The 21,876-nt window shown below is 38.8% G+C and overlaps 1 protein-coding gene and 1 non-coding gene across 2 annotated transcripts in view; one reads left to right on the forward strand and one right to left on the reverse strand.

Moving 5' to 3' along the window:
* TMEFF2 (transmembrane protein with EGF like and two follistatin like domains 2) overlaps positions 1–12,478 on the forward strand; it is a 281,659-nt gene extending 269,181 nt beyond the window's left edge. Inside the window, exons 8-10 of the mRNA XM_043910529.1 lie at positions 7,381–7,504; positions 9,061–9,219; positions 12,153–12,478. Of these exons, the coding sequence (XP_043766464.1) occupies positions 7,381–7,504; positions 9,061–9,219; positions 12,153–12,249 (380 nt within the window). The 3' untranslated portion in view covers positions 12,250–12,478. The remainder of the gene's footprint in view (positions 1–7,380; positions 7,505–9,060; positions 9,220–12,152) is intronic.
* TRNAW-CCA lies at positions 6,317–6,389 on the reverse strand. Its single transcript has one exon. It is a non-coding gene; the product is annotated as a tRNA-Trp (tRNA).
* Positions 12,479–21,876: the final 9,398 nt, after the last annotated feature.

Here is a 21,876-nt window from a genome sequence, read left to right on the forward strand (position 1 = left end):
AGGTTTTCCTGCCACCTCAGATGTTTATACCTGATAAGATAAGGACAGGAAATCATAAGAATTGTATATCTTCTTTGAAACCAACTCTAATCAACAAGGGGACCATCATGCCTTTACTTCTAAATTCATAATTTGTTTCCTGTCTTGGGCACAAAATAAATATAATGGGAAAAAAGATAATTTTTATTTTTCTAGTTGATTGAATAAAACTATTTTTAAACTTCTTTAGCAATAGGGCAGTAAGCAAGAGAAGAATAAAATCAAGTAATCACAACAGGTGTGTAGGTATAGGACTATCTCAAGTTGCTAGGGTTTCCTTGTACTGTTATAAATATGAAAAATAAAAGTATTAAATAAAGACACCCAAAATGGAAATTTCATTTTTCTGGAAAAATGCGGCACATTTTGTGTACCCACAGGAAAAGAGACTTGAGAAAATAATACACATTGTACAATTCATATGCATCCATTTGTCAAGATAATTCGTGACATTGAAAACTGAAGTAAGAGCCACAACATTTTTTTCCCCACAAGGAAGACAATACGTGGTGAAGATCATTTTATGCTAGAATGTCTGAATTACAGACATAGTAAATATTTAAGATATCTTCAGTTCAGTTCAGTTCAGTCGCTCAGTCGTGTCCGACTCTTTGCGACCTCATGAATCGCAGCACGCCAGGCCTCCCTACCTATCACCAACTCCCAGAGTCCACCCAAACCCATGTCCATCGAGTTGGTGATGCCATCCAGCCATCTCATCCTCTGTCGTCCCCTTCTCCTCCTGCCCCCAATCCCTACCAGCATCAGGGTCTTTTCCAATGAGTCAACTCTTCACATGAGGTGGCCAAAGTATTGGAGTTTCAGCTTCAACATCAGTCCTTCCAATGAACACCCAGGATTGATCTCCTTTAGGATGGACTGGTTGGATGACCTTGCAGTCCAAGGGACTCTCAAGAGTCTTCTCCAACACCACAGTTCAAAAGCATCAATTCTTCAGCACTCAGCTATCTTCACCGTCCAACTCTCACATCCATACATGACCACTGGAAAAACCATAGCCTTGACCAGACGGACCTTTGTTGGCAAAGCAATGTCTCTGCTTTTTAATATGCTATCTAGGTTGGTCATAACTTTCCTTCCAAGGAGGAAGCGTCTTTTAATTTCATGGCTGCAATCACCATCTGCAGTGATTTTGGAGCCCCCAAAAATAAAGTCTGTTATTGTTTCCACTGTTTCCCCATCTATTTCCCATGAAGTGATGGGACCAGATGCCATGATCTTAGTTTTCTGAATGTTGAGCTTTAAGCCAACTTTTTCACTCTCCTCCTTCACTTTCATCAAGAGGCTTTTTAGCTCCTCTTCACTTTCTGCCATAAGGGTGGTATCATCTGCATATCTGAGGTTATTGATATTTCTCCTGGCAATCTTGATTCCAGCTTGTGCTTCTTCCAGCCCAGCGTTTCTCATGATGTACTCTGCATATAAGTTAAATAAGATATTTTACACCCTTTAAAATAGTAAAATGTCCCCATAATTTAGGCAAAGTGATTTTCTTATCTAAATAATGTCCTTATTTCTCTACTTCCTTTTCCTAGGATATCGAAAATAATATTTTTCAAGAAATATTAATATTAGTAATTTATTGCAAGTAAATATTCATATTACAAATAAATATTACTCTTAAAAGTCAAAGAACCTAGAGGTCTGAAACAATCCAATCTACCGTTAACACTCTATAGTATCTGAGAAATAGTAACACATCTGAAAAATTTTCACACAAACTCACCACTTCACTCTTTAACTCATTTCCCCTATTCAACAGCTCTGGTTGCTTAAAAATGTGCAGTGGAAATCTGCCTCCCTAAAGCATCCTCTAAATTCTGATGATATCTCTAGGATTTTTCCAACTTACTCTAAAAGTCTTACACAGAATCAGACTCCTCCTGGGGAATCGAGAGCCTAAAAACTTTGTAGCCATATTCTAAAGAAAGTCCTGAGGCTTCCCTGGTGGTTCAGTGGTAAAGAATCCTCCTGCCAATGCAAGAGATGTGGGTTCGATCCCTGTCTGGGGAGATCCCACATGCCTCGGAGCACAAAGCCAGTGTGCCACAACTACTGAGCCTGTGCTCTGGAACCTGGGAACCGCAACTACTGAAGCTCGCATACCTAGAACCAGTGCTCCGAAATGAGAAAGCACTGCAATGAGAAGCCTGCACGCTGCAAGTAGAGAGTAGCCCGTACTCACCACAACTAGAGAAATGCCTGTGCGGCAACAAAGACCGAGCACAGCCAAAAATAAATTTTAAAAATTATACATTTTTTTAAAGTCCTGAGTAAAGCAAAATAGGAATATCTCTAGACAAATATCATCTTACCAGCCCCCAAAGTCTTCCTAGACTGTGATGCACCATGGATAGGGTCTGGTCCTTGAGCCTCTAGGTGCAGAAAATTTGATCTTACAAACCCTCAGAATTCAGTAGGCTGAAGCAAGGTGACTTGTGCCCCTAACATGTATGGAAGCGCAGAACCAATCAGTTCACTCCAATGAAATATATAACTGTCAAATGGATAAGATGGCCAGGTGGTAGTGTCAAAGCCATTCCCAGTGTGTCGGCTGCATAAATGTCCAGTTATTTTAAGACTGTTTAGGAAGCAGAACATCAAAACAAGAGAACTCGGTTGTTGACTAAGTGAATATTTCATAGCATCAGACACTAACAGTCTAGTGCAGCCATATCTGCAGCTGGGGACTGGGTTTACTAGTTAAAGTTGGCTTCTCAGGGCCCAGAAGCCTGAGAGCACTGGAACAGGTGATACAACTTGACATTCAGATGCTTCTTTTGCCAAGCTCTAACCCTTATCCTAAGGGAATCCACCTTCCTTCAGACATTGGGATAGTTTTAGTTGAATTTTACAGTCACATTTCTGCTTAGTAGATAATGTCTTGCTTTGACAGATTAATTCCTGAATGACATCTTGTTTCTAACTTTGGGGGAAGAAAGTAGGGGTAATGAAAAACACATGCACACACACCCTACTCCGGGCTGTACTGATTGAAGTCTCTGAATTGCTATGCCTGGCTCTGTCCACTTTCTGTCGACTTATCTTACTAGACTTGTGATTAAAGCCAGGTTTTGCCATTCACCATTTCTTCTGTCTCTTCAGCTTGCCGTGTCTCTTTCCCTGAAAGCATCAGGACAGAAACCATACATGTAGCTCTGTTTTAAAGCAGCCTACTTCTATAGCTCTTGACTGGAATGCTTACTAGCAATGGGCATACAGCCCTATGAGTTCTGCTGCAAGTAACTCAGATTATACCAGAAACTGTTCCTTTAAGAAGTCAGGATCTCATTCAGAACAAACCATTTGTAAACATTTAAAACAAGAAACTGGACAAAGATTTTAAACAAAGATATGAAAAGTTTCTAGCATCATCACTCGCTCTCCTAGAAGAAGGCGCACAATCCTTACATTAAATCTCTTTTTAAATGGAGAAGAGAAAAGTTGATACGTAAATCATCAACCACTGGAGAAAACATACAGACTTCCAAAGTGTCATTTTTCTATGATTTAAAATCTTTAAATGCTTTGTTATTGCTTCAGTACCTATGCATAAACATCAGGATCACAAATGCCCACTGTGGTTCATACACACATTTGGTTTGTATATTAGATTTCTGCGTTTCTACTCTTCTTAATACACTCAAATCTCATTTCTGAAACATGTCTATTGCATTACTAGAAGTGGTTATATATTCAGGTTTTCAATCAACTGGTTTGCTTGTTTGGGTTGACTATAAATTTGTTGACATATATTGATGATTCCTCATTTTCTTGCCCAGGGATCATTTCTTCTACTCATTTATTTTCAATCTAACTTTCTTATTTGACAGTATCCTATGAGCAGCATAACAGAGCACTCCAAGCTCATAAGGAATGGTGTAAACTAATTAGCAGATTTTATGATGGAGACTATTGCCCTCCCACTTGATCATCCTGTCTGGATAATGAACTCTGTGAAAACATCCAGCTCTTACTACAGTAAGGCAACAATACCACTCAGACAAGCTCTCATTTTGCCCTTAAACTTCAGCTCCTAATTGTGGACATGGTACAAATTCAGAAAAAAAACAAAAAACAGTATGGGGTGAGGGACAGAGTTAAAAATAAAATAGCCTTAAAAATGGATCTGAGTTAATCTGAAAGAGACACGTGCACCCCAATGTTCATCGCAGCACTGTTTATAATAGCCAGGACATGGAAGCAACCTAGATGCCCATCAGCAGATGAATGGATAAGGAAGCTGTGGTACATATACACCATGGAATATTACTCAGCTGTTAAAAAGAATTCATTTGAATCAGTTCTAATGAGATGGATGAAACTGGAGCCCATTATACAGAGTGAAGTAAGCCAGAAAGATAAACACCATTACAGTATACTAACACATATATATGGAATTTAGAAAGATGGTAACGATAACCCTATATGCAAAACAGAAAAAGAGACACAGATGTACAGAACAGACTTTGGGACTCTGTGGGAGAAGGCGAGGGTGGGATGTTTCGAGAGAACAGCATCGAAACATGTATATTATCTAGGGTGAAACAGATCACCAGCCCAGGTTGGATGCATGAGACAAGTGCTCGGGCCTGGTGCACTGGGAAGACCCAGAGGAATCGGGTGGAGAGGGAGGTGGGAGGGGGGATCGGGATGGGGAATACATGTAAATCCATGGCTGATTCATGTCAATGTGTGACAAAAACCACTACAATATTGTAAAGTAATTAGCCTCCAACCAATAAAAATAAATGAAAAAATTAAATAATTAAATAAATAAATAAAAATGGATCTGAGTTAAGAAAATCTTGATCTTCTTTTCTTCATCTCTACTTTTGCAACTGACGGAAAAATAAAATAGCCCTAATAAGATGTGTTTGAAAAAGACAACTACTGAAATCACAGTATATACGTGGATTGTAGGGAAGTTACAGAAACCTCCCCGACATGCAGGTGTGCGGAAGCACTGAAGGGTTACTAACGAACACTAAATAGAAGGTTGAATAGTTTGTTCTGGGGAGAAGATCCAGAAATAAGAGTGGAAATAAGTGCTGGTTCATTACATCAGCAGTGAGGCTGGCAAACCCCACTGCTAAAGTCATCTTTCAGCAGCAGGTGTGCGGTTTGTCCACTCTGGCTTACTGCCTCCTGACCAAGGCACAGGATGAGTCCAGTCTCCATGGCTTCATGAATGACCACAAGCCCTCTCAAGGTGGATCCAAATTCCGCAGTCATCCTGCTTCCATTTTGGTCACATACCCCCATATTGGAAATCTGACTCCACACTATCCATTTCAGGTTGGGTGTTATTTGCTTCCTGCAGGCACTATTTGTTACCAAAAACACCATAGTGACTTGGAAGAATGGAAGAAACCAGAAGACAAAGTTCTATATATTTGTCTTTTCTATGAAAATGGTTCTTGCAGTTTAATAGTAATTATCAAAGTAGAAATATTACAATGCAAACAAAAGATCACCTAAATAGGTAAAGAGACACAGATGTGAAACAAAGGAATGGTTGAAATGCCATCGCCAGTCTCTTCAGCATCCTTATGATTAGTCCTTTATTCTTTGGGTATGCAATTTGAAATATTACCCTCATACCTATGTGTACAAATATCCCTATTCAAGAAAGCATGTAACATATTTAACAATTTACTTCAAACTTTAATATTTTTCAGATGACAACCTAGGTATTAAAATTTAAAGGTATTTTATAGCTCTGCTTAAACATAAATAATACATTTGTCTACTTCACTAATACTGAAGGAACATTTTTTTCTCATGATGAATATAGTAATCATCTGTGATGGACAGTAAGGGGCTTCCCCAGTGGTTCAGCAGTAAAGAATCTGCCTGCAGTGCCTGAGCCGCAGAAGACCCAGGTTTGATCCCTAGGTTGGGAAGATCCCCTGGAGGAGGGCACAGCAACCCACTCCAGTGTTCTTGCCTAGAGAATCCCATGGACAGAGGAGCCTGGCAGGTTCATGGAGTCACAAAGAGTCAGACTCGACTGAAGTGACCTGGCATGCACACATGATGGACAGTAAAAAATTATAAGAATGCACTATAATAAAAGAAAAGCTATACCCCTGTATAGAAATTGTAGGAGGTAATCTGTTTCATAAAAATAGTAATTTATTCTCAATCTTCCATCGCTGGAAAAACCCATACTGCTGACCAATTACTGCGGTCCTGAAAAGCATTATTATTTTTATACTTTGGGGGCCATGCAACATGGCATGTGGGATCTTAGCTCCCTGAACAGGGATCAAACCTGTGCCCCTTGCATTGGAAGCTTGAAGTCTTAACCACTGGACCACCAGGGAAGTGAAAAGTCAAGAGACTTACATTTCTCATACTTTAGGCAAGAATCTTAAAGTATATCAGGTCTCAGATTATAGAAGAAACTCAAAAAAGGCAAAACTTTACATTATAAAACGAACATGTAAAGAATCAAAAGACTGCTTATAGATGGTATTACAAACGGGAAGCAAATGTATTTAAACTAACAAAGGTCAGGAAAAATATTTACTATCTTTATAGAAACATGAGAAAACAAGGTTTAATGACAGAGGAAAGGGTTCATTTTAGAACAGAAGTTTTTTCTTTATCATAAGTTTAAGTTTCACATGACATTGTAAACATAGGCCAAATATTATGAATTAGAATATACTCACAGCATTTAGAAATACTGTGTTAGGATCTATATAAGTGATTCTGAAATAACGTTTGCTCTTTCAATAGCATTATTTAGGCAATAAGAAAATGTGCGGGTGCTAGGAAAATTCATGTTCACTGTAGATGAAAAAAGCCTGAAAGAATACATTTGTTGAAATTTGCATTTGGTTTGGAAAACTTCTGTTTAACAATTGAACACGGCCATATTTTAACTTTTAAGCTCCCCCATGGAGAGAGTGTCAAGGCACTGCAGCAATTTACTTTTAGGGACATTATGCGGGGTTCTGAAATTCACAAAATAGGATATTTCTTCCTGAATTATTTTATGATCAATGTACTGTCTCTACACAAGAAAAGTTAAAGCTGTCTGACAACTCATAGAAACATTACTGGCTCTTAAAGATGTAGGAAATTACATAAAAGCATGAAAAGCACTGGGTAATTTTGCAGTTTCATCTCGAAACACAATTGAAAGACATCTTTCAGTTCTTTCTCCGCCTTTCTTCTGAAGTATGGCCTTTTAATTCTTGCCCTTTTAAATATTTTTGCCTACTGTAGCTTTGCTTCTTAATATCCTGGTTGATCTTACGAGGCTAAGAAAGTATTTACAGGGGATGTTGCTTTTATCTGTATTCACAGAGAATGCTAACAAATTAGAAGAAAGTGCCAGAGAACACCACATCCCTTGCCCAGAACACTACAATGGCTTCTGCATGCACGGGAAGTGTGAACATTCTATCAATATGCAGGAGCCATCTTGCAGGTAAGGATTTCACCCTTTAACTTTTAAATGCATAAAGTAAAAATATAGAAACTAAATTCTGGATGGCATCTGCCTGAGTGGGTGATCAGCAGCCACTCTTTTTTCTGCCTCTCCTACACACACACACACAAGAAAACAATATATGTGTACCTTCCATACCCAAGTACTATGTAACACATCATTATATACACTCTGCTGGTAGAATTTTAAATTGTACCTTGGGCATTACAAGTTCCTTAAAGTCACGGCCTCCTCTGGTTCATTCACCACTCTTTCCCATGGATGCAGAGCAGTGCTTGGCACAGATTAGAGACTTGACAAATATTTCTCAAATGACTGGATGAGGCCTCACTCTAAGTCAGATAACATGGTTGCTTTGGGTAGGTCATCTTTTCCAAAATAATGGCATATACGAGTGGCAAATGGTGAAATAGGTTGCATCTTGCTATACAGGGAAAGGAGTGTCACTCTCTTTTTCTCTTCCCTCCCTTCTCCCCCTCCCCTTTTCATCTCTTTCCCCTCCTTCTTCTTTTTCTTCTTCTTATCCTTCTTTCTTCCTTCCTTCCTCTCTCTCTCTTTTTCTCAAGATCTGTCTTCCTTTCATATTTTCCTTCACTGAGCACATGAGCACCTGCCTTCCAGCAGAGTCGGGCAGACTGAGGAGCGGCTCCTGCTGTTCTGTCATTCCCAGCAGAGCTGTCGTTATTAAATCCTTCTGATGCAGAAACCACAGATCCTAGGATATAGTTATGAGACATTCAAAGTGAGATACTGAAATAGTTGCACAAAGTCAATGACAGTTGATCCCCACTAGTGTTCTTCTCATGTGAGCTGTTTCCTCATTTCATGGTCAACTGCTGATTCTAGCACATCTACCTGAGCTTTCTGATGGGGGCTGAGTGACAGAGAGGCAGTCTTCATTCTCAGATGACTACACATGGGCTTGTTTTGCTAAACCTTACTGCCTACATTGTAATTACCTTTTTACTACTGAAATTTAACTCTCTAACATAAGCAGACAACTTTATGACCAGTAAATTAAAGAAATCAGTCTTGCCGTACCTCTGCCCCTAACATATGTTTTAACACATTCTAACTGTTCAATAGAGAATGCTTTATCCAAAAAATAAATAAATAGCACTATTTTTTATACTCATGTCATCAGGAATAAGCCTTTCCCCAAGTAATTATGTTGACTTAGGTTAATTAAAGAGCAAGTTAAATAAAATGTAAAGCTCACCTGAAAAAAATAGAAAGAACAGTTATTCCTGGGCTTCTATCATCCCCCTATACTATCACTATCATCTACCAACCCTCCTATCTTCAAACTCTATTATTATAAGTATAAAAAGAAACCACCTATCTTTGAAATAAAAAACACAAAGATACCTTAATGAAAATAAGTATTTGAGAAACAAGTCTACAAAGTACTATTTTTTAAAGGCAGGAAAAGGAAACAAAAGGCCCTAATTTCAAAATGAAGAGAAATGGCCATGGGCCAACTATAAAAATGAGCACAGCAGCTTTAGGTAACTGGACGCTATCATTTATTCCAGGTGTGATGCTGGTTATACTGGGCAACACTGCGAGAAAAAGGATTACAGTGTACTGTACGTTGTTCCTGGCCCTGTCCGATTTCAGTACGTCTTAATCGCAGCTGTGATTGGAACGATTCAGATTGCCGTCATCTGTGTGGTGGTTCTTTGCATCACAAGGTCAGTAACTATACTCAGTGGTCACCCACATAAAGGGATACATCACTCCTCCTCGTCTGAGTCGGATCACTCTGATTACAGGTCCCTTCATGGACTCCGCAACCATCCATTCCCTAGAGCCCTATCTCCTCATCATAACATTTAAATAGCCAAATGGAAAGACAATGACTTTCCTGCTGAAGTAGTACAAATTCTTTCCTTATTTTTGCATTTTGATGAGGATTATTTATTTTCTAAGCAAAGGCCTTTTCTTTCCTCTTCTAATGTGTGATGCCAGTCTTTGTTTAAATATGCTCTTCACTTCTAACTATAAAGTCAGTCTTCATTCAGACTACTAACAGACTGTTTAAATGACCGGCATTTCCTTACTCAGGCTTCCTAGTGGCTCAGAAGGTAAAGAATCCACCTGCAATGCAGAAGACCCAGGTTCAATCCACGGGTTGGGAAGATCTCAGCTTGCCAAATAAGATCAGAATAGATTTTATAGAAGACCTAGAAAAATATTAAATTATAGCTCTCACTTATAGCACTTATATTTCTAAGTATAACTCTAAGGTATAACCTTTTTTAACTTATTTGATATAAACAACAAATACATGTTTATCTTAACTTAGCAAAATAACTTTAATCACAAAATTCAAAGAAAATAATTATAGTGAGAATGATCATGTTGTAGTACATGAAAACCTTTGATACGTGGAAACACACAGCAAATTTCACAAGAAACTTTCATATCAAACCCCAGAACAATCAAACAGTAATTATTTCCTGGAGAGTTGGGTTGAGAGAAATACAGAGATCTCATCCAGTTTCAACAGAAAAAAAGAATAATTACTAATCTCTGACAATGGGCTTGGAGTAGAGGACAGAGCCCGGGTAAGTGCTTAACTTCATTAGCGTGTAAATTCATGGTAACCAAGAAATAAATTCCAGACCAGATGCATATTATTTATATCCTGGTCTAACCAGAAATGTTACTGAAGATATTCTGTTCTGATCTGATTTCACTCTGCTCAAGAGAAGAGTTCCAAGGAAGTTTTTCAAGGTTTCTGCCAAATTCACAAGGCATTTAGACTTTCAATCGTTTGTGCGGCTCTACGGTAAATCAAAATGTTTCCCAAAAAATTATTTTCAGAAGACAAGAAAATAAAAGTATCATATCTGTAGAAAATAAAAGTCCTAATATATCTCAGTATCTGTATTGTGCTATCTTCTTTGAGGACAAGTGTGGCATTTGCTCTTGAAAAAAGACAAAATGTGGTTCCTAAATCCTTCCCTGGCCTAAAGGCTTAAGGGAAGATCATCGACGGGAGCTCTGTGCTACTCGAAGCCAAGTTGAGTTCATCAACTCGACTCTCATGTTTAGATGCCAAGTGAGTCAATGGATTACATTCAAATAGATTCTGGGGAGTGTAAAAATAACTTAAACCAAAAACACTAAGTGTAAAAGAAAAGATAGAAAAGCATCTAAAACCCAGGAAGTTGTGCCATATTACTCCAAGGGTCTTGAGCCTTCTAATATCTAAGCAATATCAGCATATGAAAAATGAAATTCATATGTAATAGATCTAATCTCATAACAATTTGATTTGCTACTTCATGTACTAACAAAAATGCAGAACTTTCAATGCTTGAGCAGATGTTTAAAAGTCTTATTAATCACAGTTTCATTTCCATACATAATAAAAACAACTGGGATACATAGGGTCCTTATCTCCCCAGAAATTGTGTGTCTCTATGTGTGTGTGTCTCTGTGTGTGTGTCATATATGTGTACACACAGAGACACACACACAAATAAATATACATGTGAAAACTTTATGAAGAGGGAACAATTATCCCCATTTTCAAGATAGGCACTCTGAGGTATGAGAAGTCAGCAAGCTGCTGAGTGTACACAGGTTAGCAACCAGGGCAGAAATGAAGTCTAGGTCACCTAATATCAGAGTGGTGCATTTCATCATTACTCATTCTGCCCCTTCCACTGGTCATGATGTTTGTATTATGCTATTCAAGATAACCTAAATTGAGCCCCACATTAGGCTGGCCACTTTTTAAGGCACACATCTGTTTTCACTTTCCATGTAAAAACAAAATCTATCTTCTCTTTTGAGGAATGTGGCTTCCAGCTCCATGTTCATTTTGACAGATCTACTTCCCTCTCCAAATCATATATATATACATATATACACTGTATACATTTATTCATATATGAACATATATATGACTATGTATTTTCTGATACTGTATAGGCTGTTATAATAGGATTTTATATGAACTCTATATTATTATTTTTATTTGTATCATCAAAGTATTGCTTTATCAGAAAAGATCAGAGCTCTTTAAATAATTTGAGTATTAGCCTTGTATAGAAGCTAAATAATCGGTACCAATTTATGTCTCTAGCTTATAGTATTCATATACAAAAATGATATTAGGTTGAACCAAAACAATATCCCTTTTCTTTACAGATCCTATATTAACAGTTGGCTCATTATCTGGTTTGATAAAATTTAAACTTTGAGCATTGAAATATCAATATAACATTCACCCTTGGGACGTTTAAAATATGAAGTTGTTGAAGACTTTAACGTGAGATTAGATGGGCTCACACTAGCTGGATTGCATTGTGCCGAGTCATTCTTCTTGCCTTTTTAATGAGTAAGCAGTCGCAGACTAGGTACATGTATTCCTCTCAAACTCCCATCTCTGTTCTTCAGTTCTCCTTCATAGACGCTTAAAGACAACTGCAAGGAGAAGCAAAAACAAAACCAAAAACCTCTTCCAAAGTAATTCCAGCTTCTGCTAATAATAAATTCTTACATCTGAAGTATTTTAATAATTTGCTCAATCTACAACTTCACTCTGTTTTTGTGGCACTGGACTTCAGGTAATAGCACTGGACTAAGATTTGTAAACTTTCCAACCTTCTAGGAAATGCCCCAGAAGCAACAGAATTCACAGACAGAAGCAAAATACAGGGCACTACAGTTCAGACAACACAACAAGAGCATCCACGAGGTTAATCTAAAGGGAGCATGTTGCACAGTGGCTGGACAACCGAAAGCTTGGACTACACAATACAGTATTATAGACAAAAGAGTAAGACAAGAGATCTACACATGTTGCCTTGCATTTGTGGTAATCTACACCAATGAAACATGTACTACAGCTATATTTGAATATGTATGGATATATTTGAAATAGTATACATTGTCTTGATGTTTTTTCTGTAATGTAAATAAACTATTTATATCACACAATATAGTTTTTTCTTTCCCATGTATTTGTTATATATAATAAATACTCAGTGATGAGAAAAAATTGGCATTCTTAAATTTGCAGTATCTCATAACTGTAAATATAATCAAGCTAGTACCTCTGTTCAGGCATCTGTATTTTATCTTTCTCCACATCTTGAGACAAAGCATTAGTTTATACAGGACTCAGTGGCTAGGTTTTGAGTGATTCCAAGATCAAGGAAAATGATGGTTATTGGAAAAGAGAAAAAATAATTTACTTTATATCGAGTGAGGATAAAATATTTCAGATATTTGAATCATCTCTGTCTCATCAACTTTCTTCCCTGGTCTTCCATTTTCATCCCCAGAGCAGAAAAATCTCTGGCAAATAAATTAAAGAAGAAGGGGAGGAAAAGTGTTTTATAACTCATAAAGGAGAGGGAAAAAAGATATTGGTTTTTATTTGGGAAATACCTTAGACTCTTCCAGTTAAGTGCATATATCTGAAAGGTCCTGAACAAGCTACATATTAGGAATGCACAGAGCACAAAATCTATTCCATTTAGGTGCATGGAATTAACAACTAGGGAAAATTTTTAATAACATCATTAAATGGGTAACACCAAATCATGAATTCTCAGAAGCACCTTGCTATATTTATAGTATATGGTTCTTTAAAAATAAGTTAGAATCACAACCAAATACCTCATGAATAACTTTATGGCTAATGCAGCAGCATTATTTGAAATGGAACTAAGATAATATTTCATAAAAACAGATAAATGTGTTTTATATATATATATATATATATGATAAGAATGAAAATTAATCCCATAGCATATGAAAGACCTTAGTGGGAAATCGATAGAGATTTTTGAGCATATAAATAGGCATGACCATTTTGGAAAAAATAAGCTGTAAAAATTCTCAAGGAATAAGATGAAAATAACAAATCAAATAATTGCCTTATTATTATTTAGATTTTCACAGCTTTCTGTGGCTAACACAGTAATCTAAAGAAAGCTTTCTTTGTCTCCTTCAAATGACCTCTGCATATACTGAAAGGAATGACACTTCTGTGGCCACACACACACAAAAAAAGGACAAATGTCAAGCCAACACATTCTGAAAATAAAACATTCAGTGAAAAATAAGTTTCCTGATGTGATATTTAAGATATTTGTTAAAACATTTTTTTAAAGGTGACAGCCTAAATAGGATATAGGACTCTGTGAAAAATCTGCTTTTCTAGGTTAGTCATCACTTTGAAAAGTGTGAATCTATAGACATAACCATCATTCACATGTTTCCATAAATTGGTCATAGGCTATTTGTACAAACAAACTCTATTTAAACTTCCACATGGAATTTTAGTTTCATCACCAGGTACAGAGGTGTAAGTAGCTGTGATCGCCTTTGTGTAAGACAAGGGTTGTAGCAAACCTTTCCTTCTCCTAAGGGAAGAACAAAAATGCAACATCACAGGGCTTAACAAAGTTTGAAGGAAACAACAATTCCACTGACTTTTACTTGTAATAGCATGAAATGACTTGCTTCATTAAATATTGATACATTACTTTGCTTATCAAAGGATCATAAACCTAAGTGTTCCAAAAGCCCTTGAGTTCATAATACAGTATATTCCTATTCACTTCCATGCTCACCCAACCCATGAAAGAATTCTTTTTAAAAGATGCATAACAAATCTTAAGAGAGCATGTACTATGTGCCAGGCATTATCCAGGGACTCCCCTGGTGACTCAGCGGTAAAGAATCCACATGCAATGAAGGAGACATGTACAGGAGATGCGGGTTTCATCCCTGGGTCCGGAAGATTCCCTGGAGAAGCAAATGGTAATCCACTCTATAGTTTTCTTGCCTCAAAAATCCCATGAACAAAGGAGCCTGACATTCTGCAGTCCATGGGGTCACAAGAGTCGGGCGTGACTGAGCAACTTAAACCAAACCAGGCATAATTCAAGGTCTTAGGGAAATACAACTAAAATATGACCTCTACTCTAAAGGAACTCACAATCTTATCCTGACATAATCATCTACCCTCTTCTTGCATATATATTATCGCTTGGACTTTTATTCTTGGTCAATTCTAATTTTGAGACCATTTTTTTCATATTGAGTTGAAATTTATTTCTCTATGGTTTCTACACATGGCTTCTATTTTTCCTCTCTGGAGCAAAGGAAGAATGACTTATATATTTTAAAATATTAGGACAGATATACTATGTTTTCCCACCCACTTTTGCAAGTACATTCTGACCCTTTGCGAGTATTTTCTTCTCTAGGTGAAATATCCTTACTGTCTTCATCTCATCTTCACGTGATATGGTTTCCACTTTCCCCTAGCATCTGCATCATCCTTTCGTGGACAGATGCTACTTTGCAGCTATAGATCTTTAAGTGTATAGCTCAGAATTGCACAGTCTGCTACTGTTGTGGTCTGACCAGCACAGAATATACATATATATATGCATATATATATTATATTTCTAGAACTTGTAGAAAGCAAATTTAACTGAGAGTCGTGACCTCTAAATGCAAATCCTACTTTGACCACAAACTTGGGGTGGAACCATGAGCAAGGCATCTCACGTATCTAGTCTCAGCTGCCCCATCATTTCTAATCTCTGAAATTTCAAGATTCTAGATACTCAGAAATCAGGCACTATACTGTTGTTATTCTACCTAAGACCACATTAGCTATTTTTGCTGCTCAACTTAAATTTAAAACTCTTTTTAAATAAACTGCTATTAAGCCATGTCATTCACTCATTCCTTCATTCACCACTAATTCATTCGTTTTCCATTTATTATCCATTATACATATACTGGGCTCTCCTGGTGACTCAGATGGTAAAGAATCTGCCTGCAGTGTAGGAGACCTGGGTTTGATCCCTGGGAAGGGAAGATCCCCTGGAGGAGAGCATGGGAATCCGCTCCAGTATTCTTGCCTGGAGAGTCCCCATGGACAGAGGAGCCTGGCAGGCTACAGTCTGTGGGGTCACAAAGAGTTGGACACAACTGACTGACTACGCACAGCACATATATGTACTGGGCTTCCTTGGTGGCTCAGTCGATAGTCTTCCTGCAATGCAGGAGCCCTGGATTTGATCAGGATTTGGTCAGGAGCCCTGGATTTGACTTGGATTTGGTCAGGAAGATTCCCTGGAGAAGGGAATGGCAACCCACTCCAGTATTCTTGCCTGGGAAATCTCATGGACAGAGGAGCCTGGCAGGCTATAGTTCATGGAATTACAGGAGTCATACATGACTAAATGAAAATGACTGACCCAATACAGGTACTAAGGGCCACCAAGTACCAGCACCATAATAAGCTATGAGAAGACAAAAATAATTAAGGCAAAGTCCCTGTCTAAAAGGGATCAAATCGTCATAGTCCTTGCATTAAAGATCTTGCAGCCTTATTGGTGAGACTGGGAGGTAAATAGTAAAGTATAAAGAATGTAACAAAGGCTATGATAACCGCTGGTTCAGTGTCCTTAGGGACCCTGCGGGACGAACCCCCAGACTGAGTAATGTGCCTCTTCACAGGCTCTGAGAGACGTAAGACTACTTCACGATTTCCCACTCAAACCCGACTTCTTGCTTCTGAGATTTTATCTGCTCTTGCTCTCCACGCCCTTCTTCACTCCATAATACTCAGAGCGAGTAACAGCTTATCAGTGAGGTCTCTGTGATTTCACAAGCTGTCTTCCTAACTCTCTTAGGGTACTTTTCATGTTATTCCTTAACTGTCCACGTAAGTCTGTCTTTCTCTTAGCCTGGGAACAAGAAGGCAGAAAATCAAAGCCCTGCCAATTATTTCCATTTATTGGACAAACATGCCTATGCCATTCCAGATACCATTCTAGGTGCTGTTCTGTAGCAATGAAGAGGAGAGATCTCTACACTCAGGTTCATATTCTAGCAGAAGTGGAGGTGAGGATTAATCAAACAACAGTCTACAACACCCAGAAGCTAGAAAGCTTTAAACTCTGTTTAAAAATTAAAAATAGAATGAGGTATAGGGTGACTGAGTATGAGGGGACCGGGTCCCTTCAAGGGGAGGGTAGTATTTAAAACTTGGCCTCTGAAGCCAGACACAAATGGTCCCCAGTCTAAATTCCACTTGATGAACTACTTAACCTTGGGCAAGTCACCTAATTACTTTATGCCTTGTATTTAAAAATCAAGAGAAAAATGCTTCCCACACTCAGTATGACTGTTGAAAGAGATAAGGAAGTCCATGTTGTGCGTAGAACAAGGACATACACAGCGTGAACTTGCAATGTACGGACATTATTTTTTAGGGATGTAATAAATATTTGTTGTAAAAGTAATTAAGAAGGGAAAACCATATGTCATCAGTTAAATAAGGCATAATGGGAGTCATATGGTTAGAATTAGAAGGAATCAAGCAATCACGATCACTCAGAGGAGCGTTTCTTGTCTCTTTCGGGAGAAGAGAGCTGTTTCTGGGAAAATAAGACAATGTAGAGTCAAAAAATACCGGTCCTCTTTTTTTTTTTTAATCAAATGGGTCCACTGGCATCATGTCTGAACAAGAGGAGTGATCATTCTTTCACTTTAAAAGAGGTCTGTCCTGATAAAGCACATAGTGTTAAGCCTCTCATGTGTTTCTAGGCACGGGATGAGTGAGTCAATATTTCAGTGACTTTGCAAGGCCAAATTCTTCAATTTCATGAATCCTCGAGGAAAAGTCAGTACAGACTACTGAAATATGACAGAGATTATCTCAAAGTCACATTAGACTCTCCACTAATGTTTATCTTCAGAGGCTACTTCCATTTTCCGAAACCATGCAGCGCTGCACCAGCTGTTACTCTTCCTCAGTTAGAAGAGATGTTTCACTTACATAATTAATCATCTGGATATCAATCACAAGAACCTTTTCATTGAATTAATTGATATCTTTAAATGAGCATCCATTTTATATGAAGTGTGAAGGATTATATAAGGTAATGGTATTGGTTTTTTTTAATAACCTATGTGTGAATATGTAAGGCTCTTTGAAGGCAACATCGGGAAGGTGGGGATGATGTACAACCCACCGGGTCAGAGTCAGGCCTTCTTCCAGCCTCAATCTAGACAGAAATCAACTTTACTGGTCCATTTACTTTGGGAATGTAACCAAACTCAATCCAGCATAAGAACCTAATTCAGAGTTACTGAGAGTCCAACATCAGGTATTATAGGAGAGGGGGAGAGAGGACAGGGGCAGTCCTAGTTCTCTATTCCCAGTGGTCCCACTACCATTGCTAAACCTGCCAGTCTTCCTGATTCAACAGAGGCACTCCTTCCACAGGGGGCTTTATCCACAGTGATCTTAGAGGCGGTGGCTTCTCAGCACCCATCCTTAAGCAGTCAACCCATTCTGTAGGGCACATTTGGAGACGGCTCTGTGCCCTGCCTCCCCATGCGTTTCTCCCCTTGCCAGGCTTCCTCCCCTTCTCCAGATTCCAACCACCTTTTTCCTTCACCTCATGAAGCCTCCATCCTCTGTTAAAACACTTCTCTGCCATACTCCCGGGACTTAGACCTTGAAAACAAAGACCTTTTTATAAGCCAGGCTATGAAAACAAAGCAGAGAGAAATGACCCAAACGGTCACCACAGTACATCAAATTAGTAATAAATAGATTACTAATAAATCTAATAAATAGATTACTTGGTTAACTGGCAAAATTAGAAAATGTAGATAAGCCAAACACATAAATTAATCTCACCGACAAAAGATAAACACCAAGGTTTTGACATACATCCTTTCAAATAATATTCGTCAATGTATGTTGAGGTTTTTATAAGACAATAAAATAATTTTTAACAACCTGAATGCTCACTAATAATAAGCTATAGAGTTTCACAGTCATTTAAGCACAATTTACCAAACTACATACAGATATATGGTGTGGCTCTTGTGTAAGTTTCAATCTCGTTCAGTTGCAAATCAGTGAGGCCTTCAAAAAGTTTAGATGAGGATCTCTAAGCCATCTGTTTGTATGCTTATCTTTCCTTCCCCTCACAACACTAATTGCCTACCATCTCCCACACTACTTACAAGGGACCCTTCCAGTCCCAGCACACATACTATTGGTAAGCTATCTCAGTCTCCAAGTCTGTCCAAAGCATGTGACCTCATCAACAGAGTTTCTCCTTAATTGTCCCTGTGTCAGCTTGAATCTATGCAGATCTAGAGATGCTAGACCAGCTTCACCCTCCACTCACCGTGAGGATGTTTTGTTTCTGTTTTCACTTTGTGGGAGCCTGGTAGGCTACATCTGTGGGGTCACAAAGAGTTGGATACGGCTTGGCAATTAAACAGCAACAACCACAAGCGTGTCTCGGATTTCTAGTCTAGAGAAGGGTTTGGCCATTTCACCATCACTTAGCTTCAAGGTACTCATGTCAAAGCTGCCATTGCTACAAGAATTCACATTGCGGTTAAATTCAGCTCAGGAGGGTATTAACCTCTGTGCTGAGCTGTTTCCCACACTGGGCTCTTCTTCCCTCCTTGTATGCTATGAGTAAAAGGTTGCTCACTAGTCTTAACTGAGGCAATCATCTTGGTTCAGAACCAGCAGGTAGTATAAAAGTGTAGCATTAAATAACACTTTAAATACATTTAAATAACACATTAAACAATTAAAGGTAGTACTTATTATTACTTTTATTTATTAAAAAATATATATCCTGATTATACTGAAAGGTACTTGCAACGGACTTTTAAACTTGAGCACAAGACTGAATAGTTAAAAATAGCATAAGAATATTATATCACTTAAAGGAATGCACACATTAGTGCCACACATCAAGTGAACTGAAGTTAGCTACTATAAAAAAGCACTGAATATTATTGGATGAACCAGACCAGTAAAGACCATTTGTTCTTCTAACAGGCTTTACTATGTGGTATGTCAAGGGATTTCCTTATAAGAACAAAGATGAAGAGAAAATGCTATGGCCACTAGGGAACACACTTACCTCCTAATTACTGTAACAAAAAAAATTCTTAGCTAGAAGTTACTTCATCTGTTTAGATCTATAATCTCTGGACCAATGGCATTTCAAGTAAGACCTCAGAGTGAGAAAACACAATATGGGGGATGGGGAAGAAGCAAAGGGGCAAGAAAGAGCTGAGAGAGGATTAAAAGGCAGGGGGAAGGTAAAAGGGAGGGAGACAGCCAACAACTGGATTGGGAGGAATGGAGCAGTTATGGGAAGTTCAGTTTAATTCAGTCGTTCAGTTGTGTCCGACTCTTTTCGACCCCATGAACCACAGCACGTCAGGCCTCCCTGTCCATCACCAGCTCCCACAGTCCACCCAAACCCATGTCCGTCGAGTTGGTGATGCCATCCAACCATCTCATCCTCTGTTGCTCCCTTCTCCTCCTGCCCCCAATCCTTCCCAGCATTAGGGTCTTTTCCAATGAGTCAACTCTTTGCATCAGGTAGCCAAAGTATTGGAGTTTCAGCTTCAACATCAGTCCTTCCAATGAACACCCAGGACTGATCTCCTTTAGGATGGACTGGTTGAATCTCCTTGCAGTCCAAGAGACTCTCAAGAGTCTTCTCCAACACCACAGTTCAAAAGCATCAATTCTTCGGCGCTCAGCTTTCTTCACCGTCCAATTCTCACATCCATACGTGACTACTGGAAAAACCATAGCCTTGACTAGAGGAGTGTAAAAGATGGTTCATTCAAATAGTCCTTCAAAAAGAAGCACATCTAAAGCATTTAAGGAGGACTACAGGCGTATGTGGTGGCAGCAAGTAAGCAGGGGGCAGGAAGGTGGTGCTCTGGGAAGGTCTTTCACCCTGAAGTCTCAAAAGACCAACCTGCTGCGTGTACAGGGTTGGGAGGTGAAGAGCTGGCTTGTCAAGCTGGGCAGAATGAGGTCAAGGCATTACTCCAAAGATGTTTGTTCAGGCCTCTGGGTGAGGAGGAGAAATGTTTAAAGTAAAAGTCCCGTCATGGGCATATTTTCTTCCTCACAATTCTTAACCTTCAAGATATGCAGATCAGATTCTTTATATTCTGCTGGACAAGCTTGTCGCAAAGCACTGGATCTACTCTCTAGATACAGAACAAAGGAATGGCTTATCCTCCCCACCCGGAGGCAAGCCCTCCGTCTCCTGCTGTAGCAGCACAGTGGCCATCACATAAGCGCTATATGATCTAGCTACACTTGCAAGAGAAAATTCTGGGGTCTTAAAGCAGCCCTGAGCAGCCTTAGAAAAGAAGTGTGAAAAAAGGCTGGTCTGCTTCAGACTAGCCCCTGCTTACAGATGACAAAACCATCTGTGCTCTGCCTGGGGAAATACAGGTCAGAACTGCCAAGAGGAGCAAACCATTGGAGAGGATTCTTTAGGTCTGAAAAGTTGAGTAGAAAGACAAAAATGATGGCTCAATAAAGTGGAAGTTAGGGGAGAAACAGGAAGAGAAGCCCAGACTTTCTGAAGGCAGGTGGCTCCGCTCTTCACAAGACAGCACCAACAGAACCCAGCGACTTGTAATTAAGCTCCCAGACCAAGTCTTGTAAACAGCCTGCGACGTTGTCGACGTCCCCCAGAGGGTTAAGACTTCACTGCACCAGCATCCACATAACAACATTATATTTCTCTTTTAAATAAGATGTACACGAATGTTCACTTGCGCCCAATTACAGTAATGCATGATTTACATAAAATTAACTCTCCTGCTTAATTACAGGCATGCAGGGATTAAGGGAGAAAGGGCTTTTACTTTGTAAACATTATATGCTTTAATGCTTAGCGTCTCTGTGAAATGCAACTGGCCCAATCGCAGCTGAAGACGAGTTCCTTGGTCACTGGAATTTACCAAATGTTGCCATCCCTTCTATGAGGATTATGTGTAAACTGAGTCACTGGAGTCTCTACCCAGTTAGAGCAGAAATCCAATTCATCCACAATATGAATGATTTAATATAAACTGGAATGCTCTGTAGCAATGATCTAGGGTTTAGAAGTTTCATATATTTAGTGCAGGATTTAAACCGCCTGGGTAAGGAATCTGCAAAGGGCAAGAGAATGAGTCTCTACTTTTCCAGAAGCAGTAAGGAAAATGCTTTCATCAAAGGACGATCCAAAGCTGTTTTGACAACAAAATGATTAAAGGCTGCCTCTTCTCTCATCTTACATCTGTCACTTTTCTGCATCCCTTTTGGCCACAAACATGAACACAATTTTTCTCTGAATAAGACTTCAGATTGCACATTTACGGGGAATTAAAAGTGAAGTTCAGTGCAACACACACCTAAAGCATTCTTTTTTCCCTAGTCTCTGCCAGACTCAGTGCCAGAAAACTGGAATTGAAGAAAAGTCATTGAGCTGGCACAGTAAGAAAATGATTGAAGGCAA

This window comes from Cervus elaphus, chromosome 8, assembly GCF_910594005.1.
Source record: "Cervus elaphus chromosome 8, mCerEla1.1, whole genome shotgun sequence".
In the NCBI taxonomy this organism is placed as follows: Eukaryota; Metazoa; Chordata; class Mammalia; order Artiodactyla; family Cervidae; genus Cervus; species Cervus elaphus.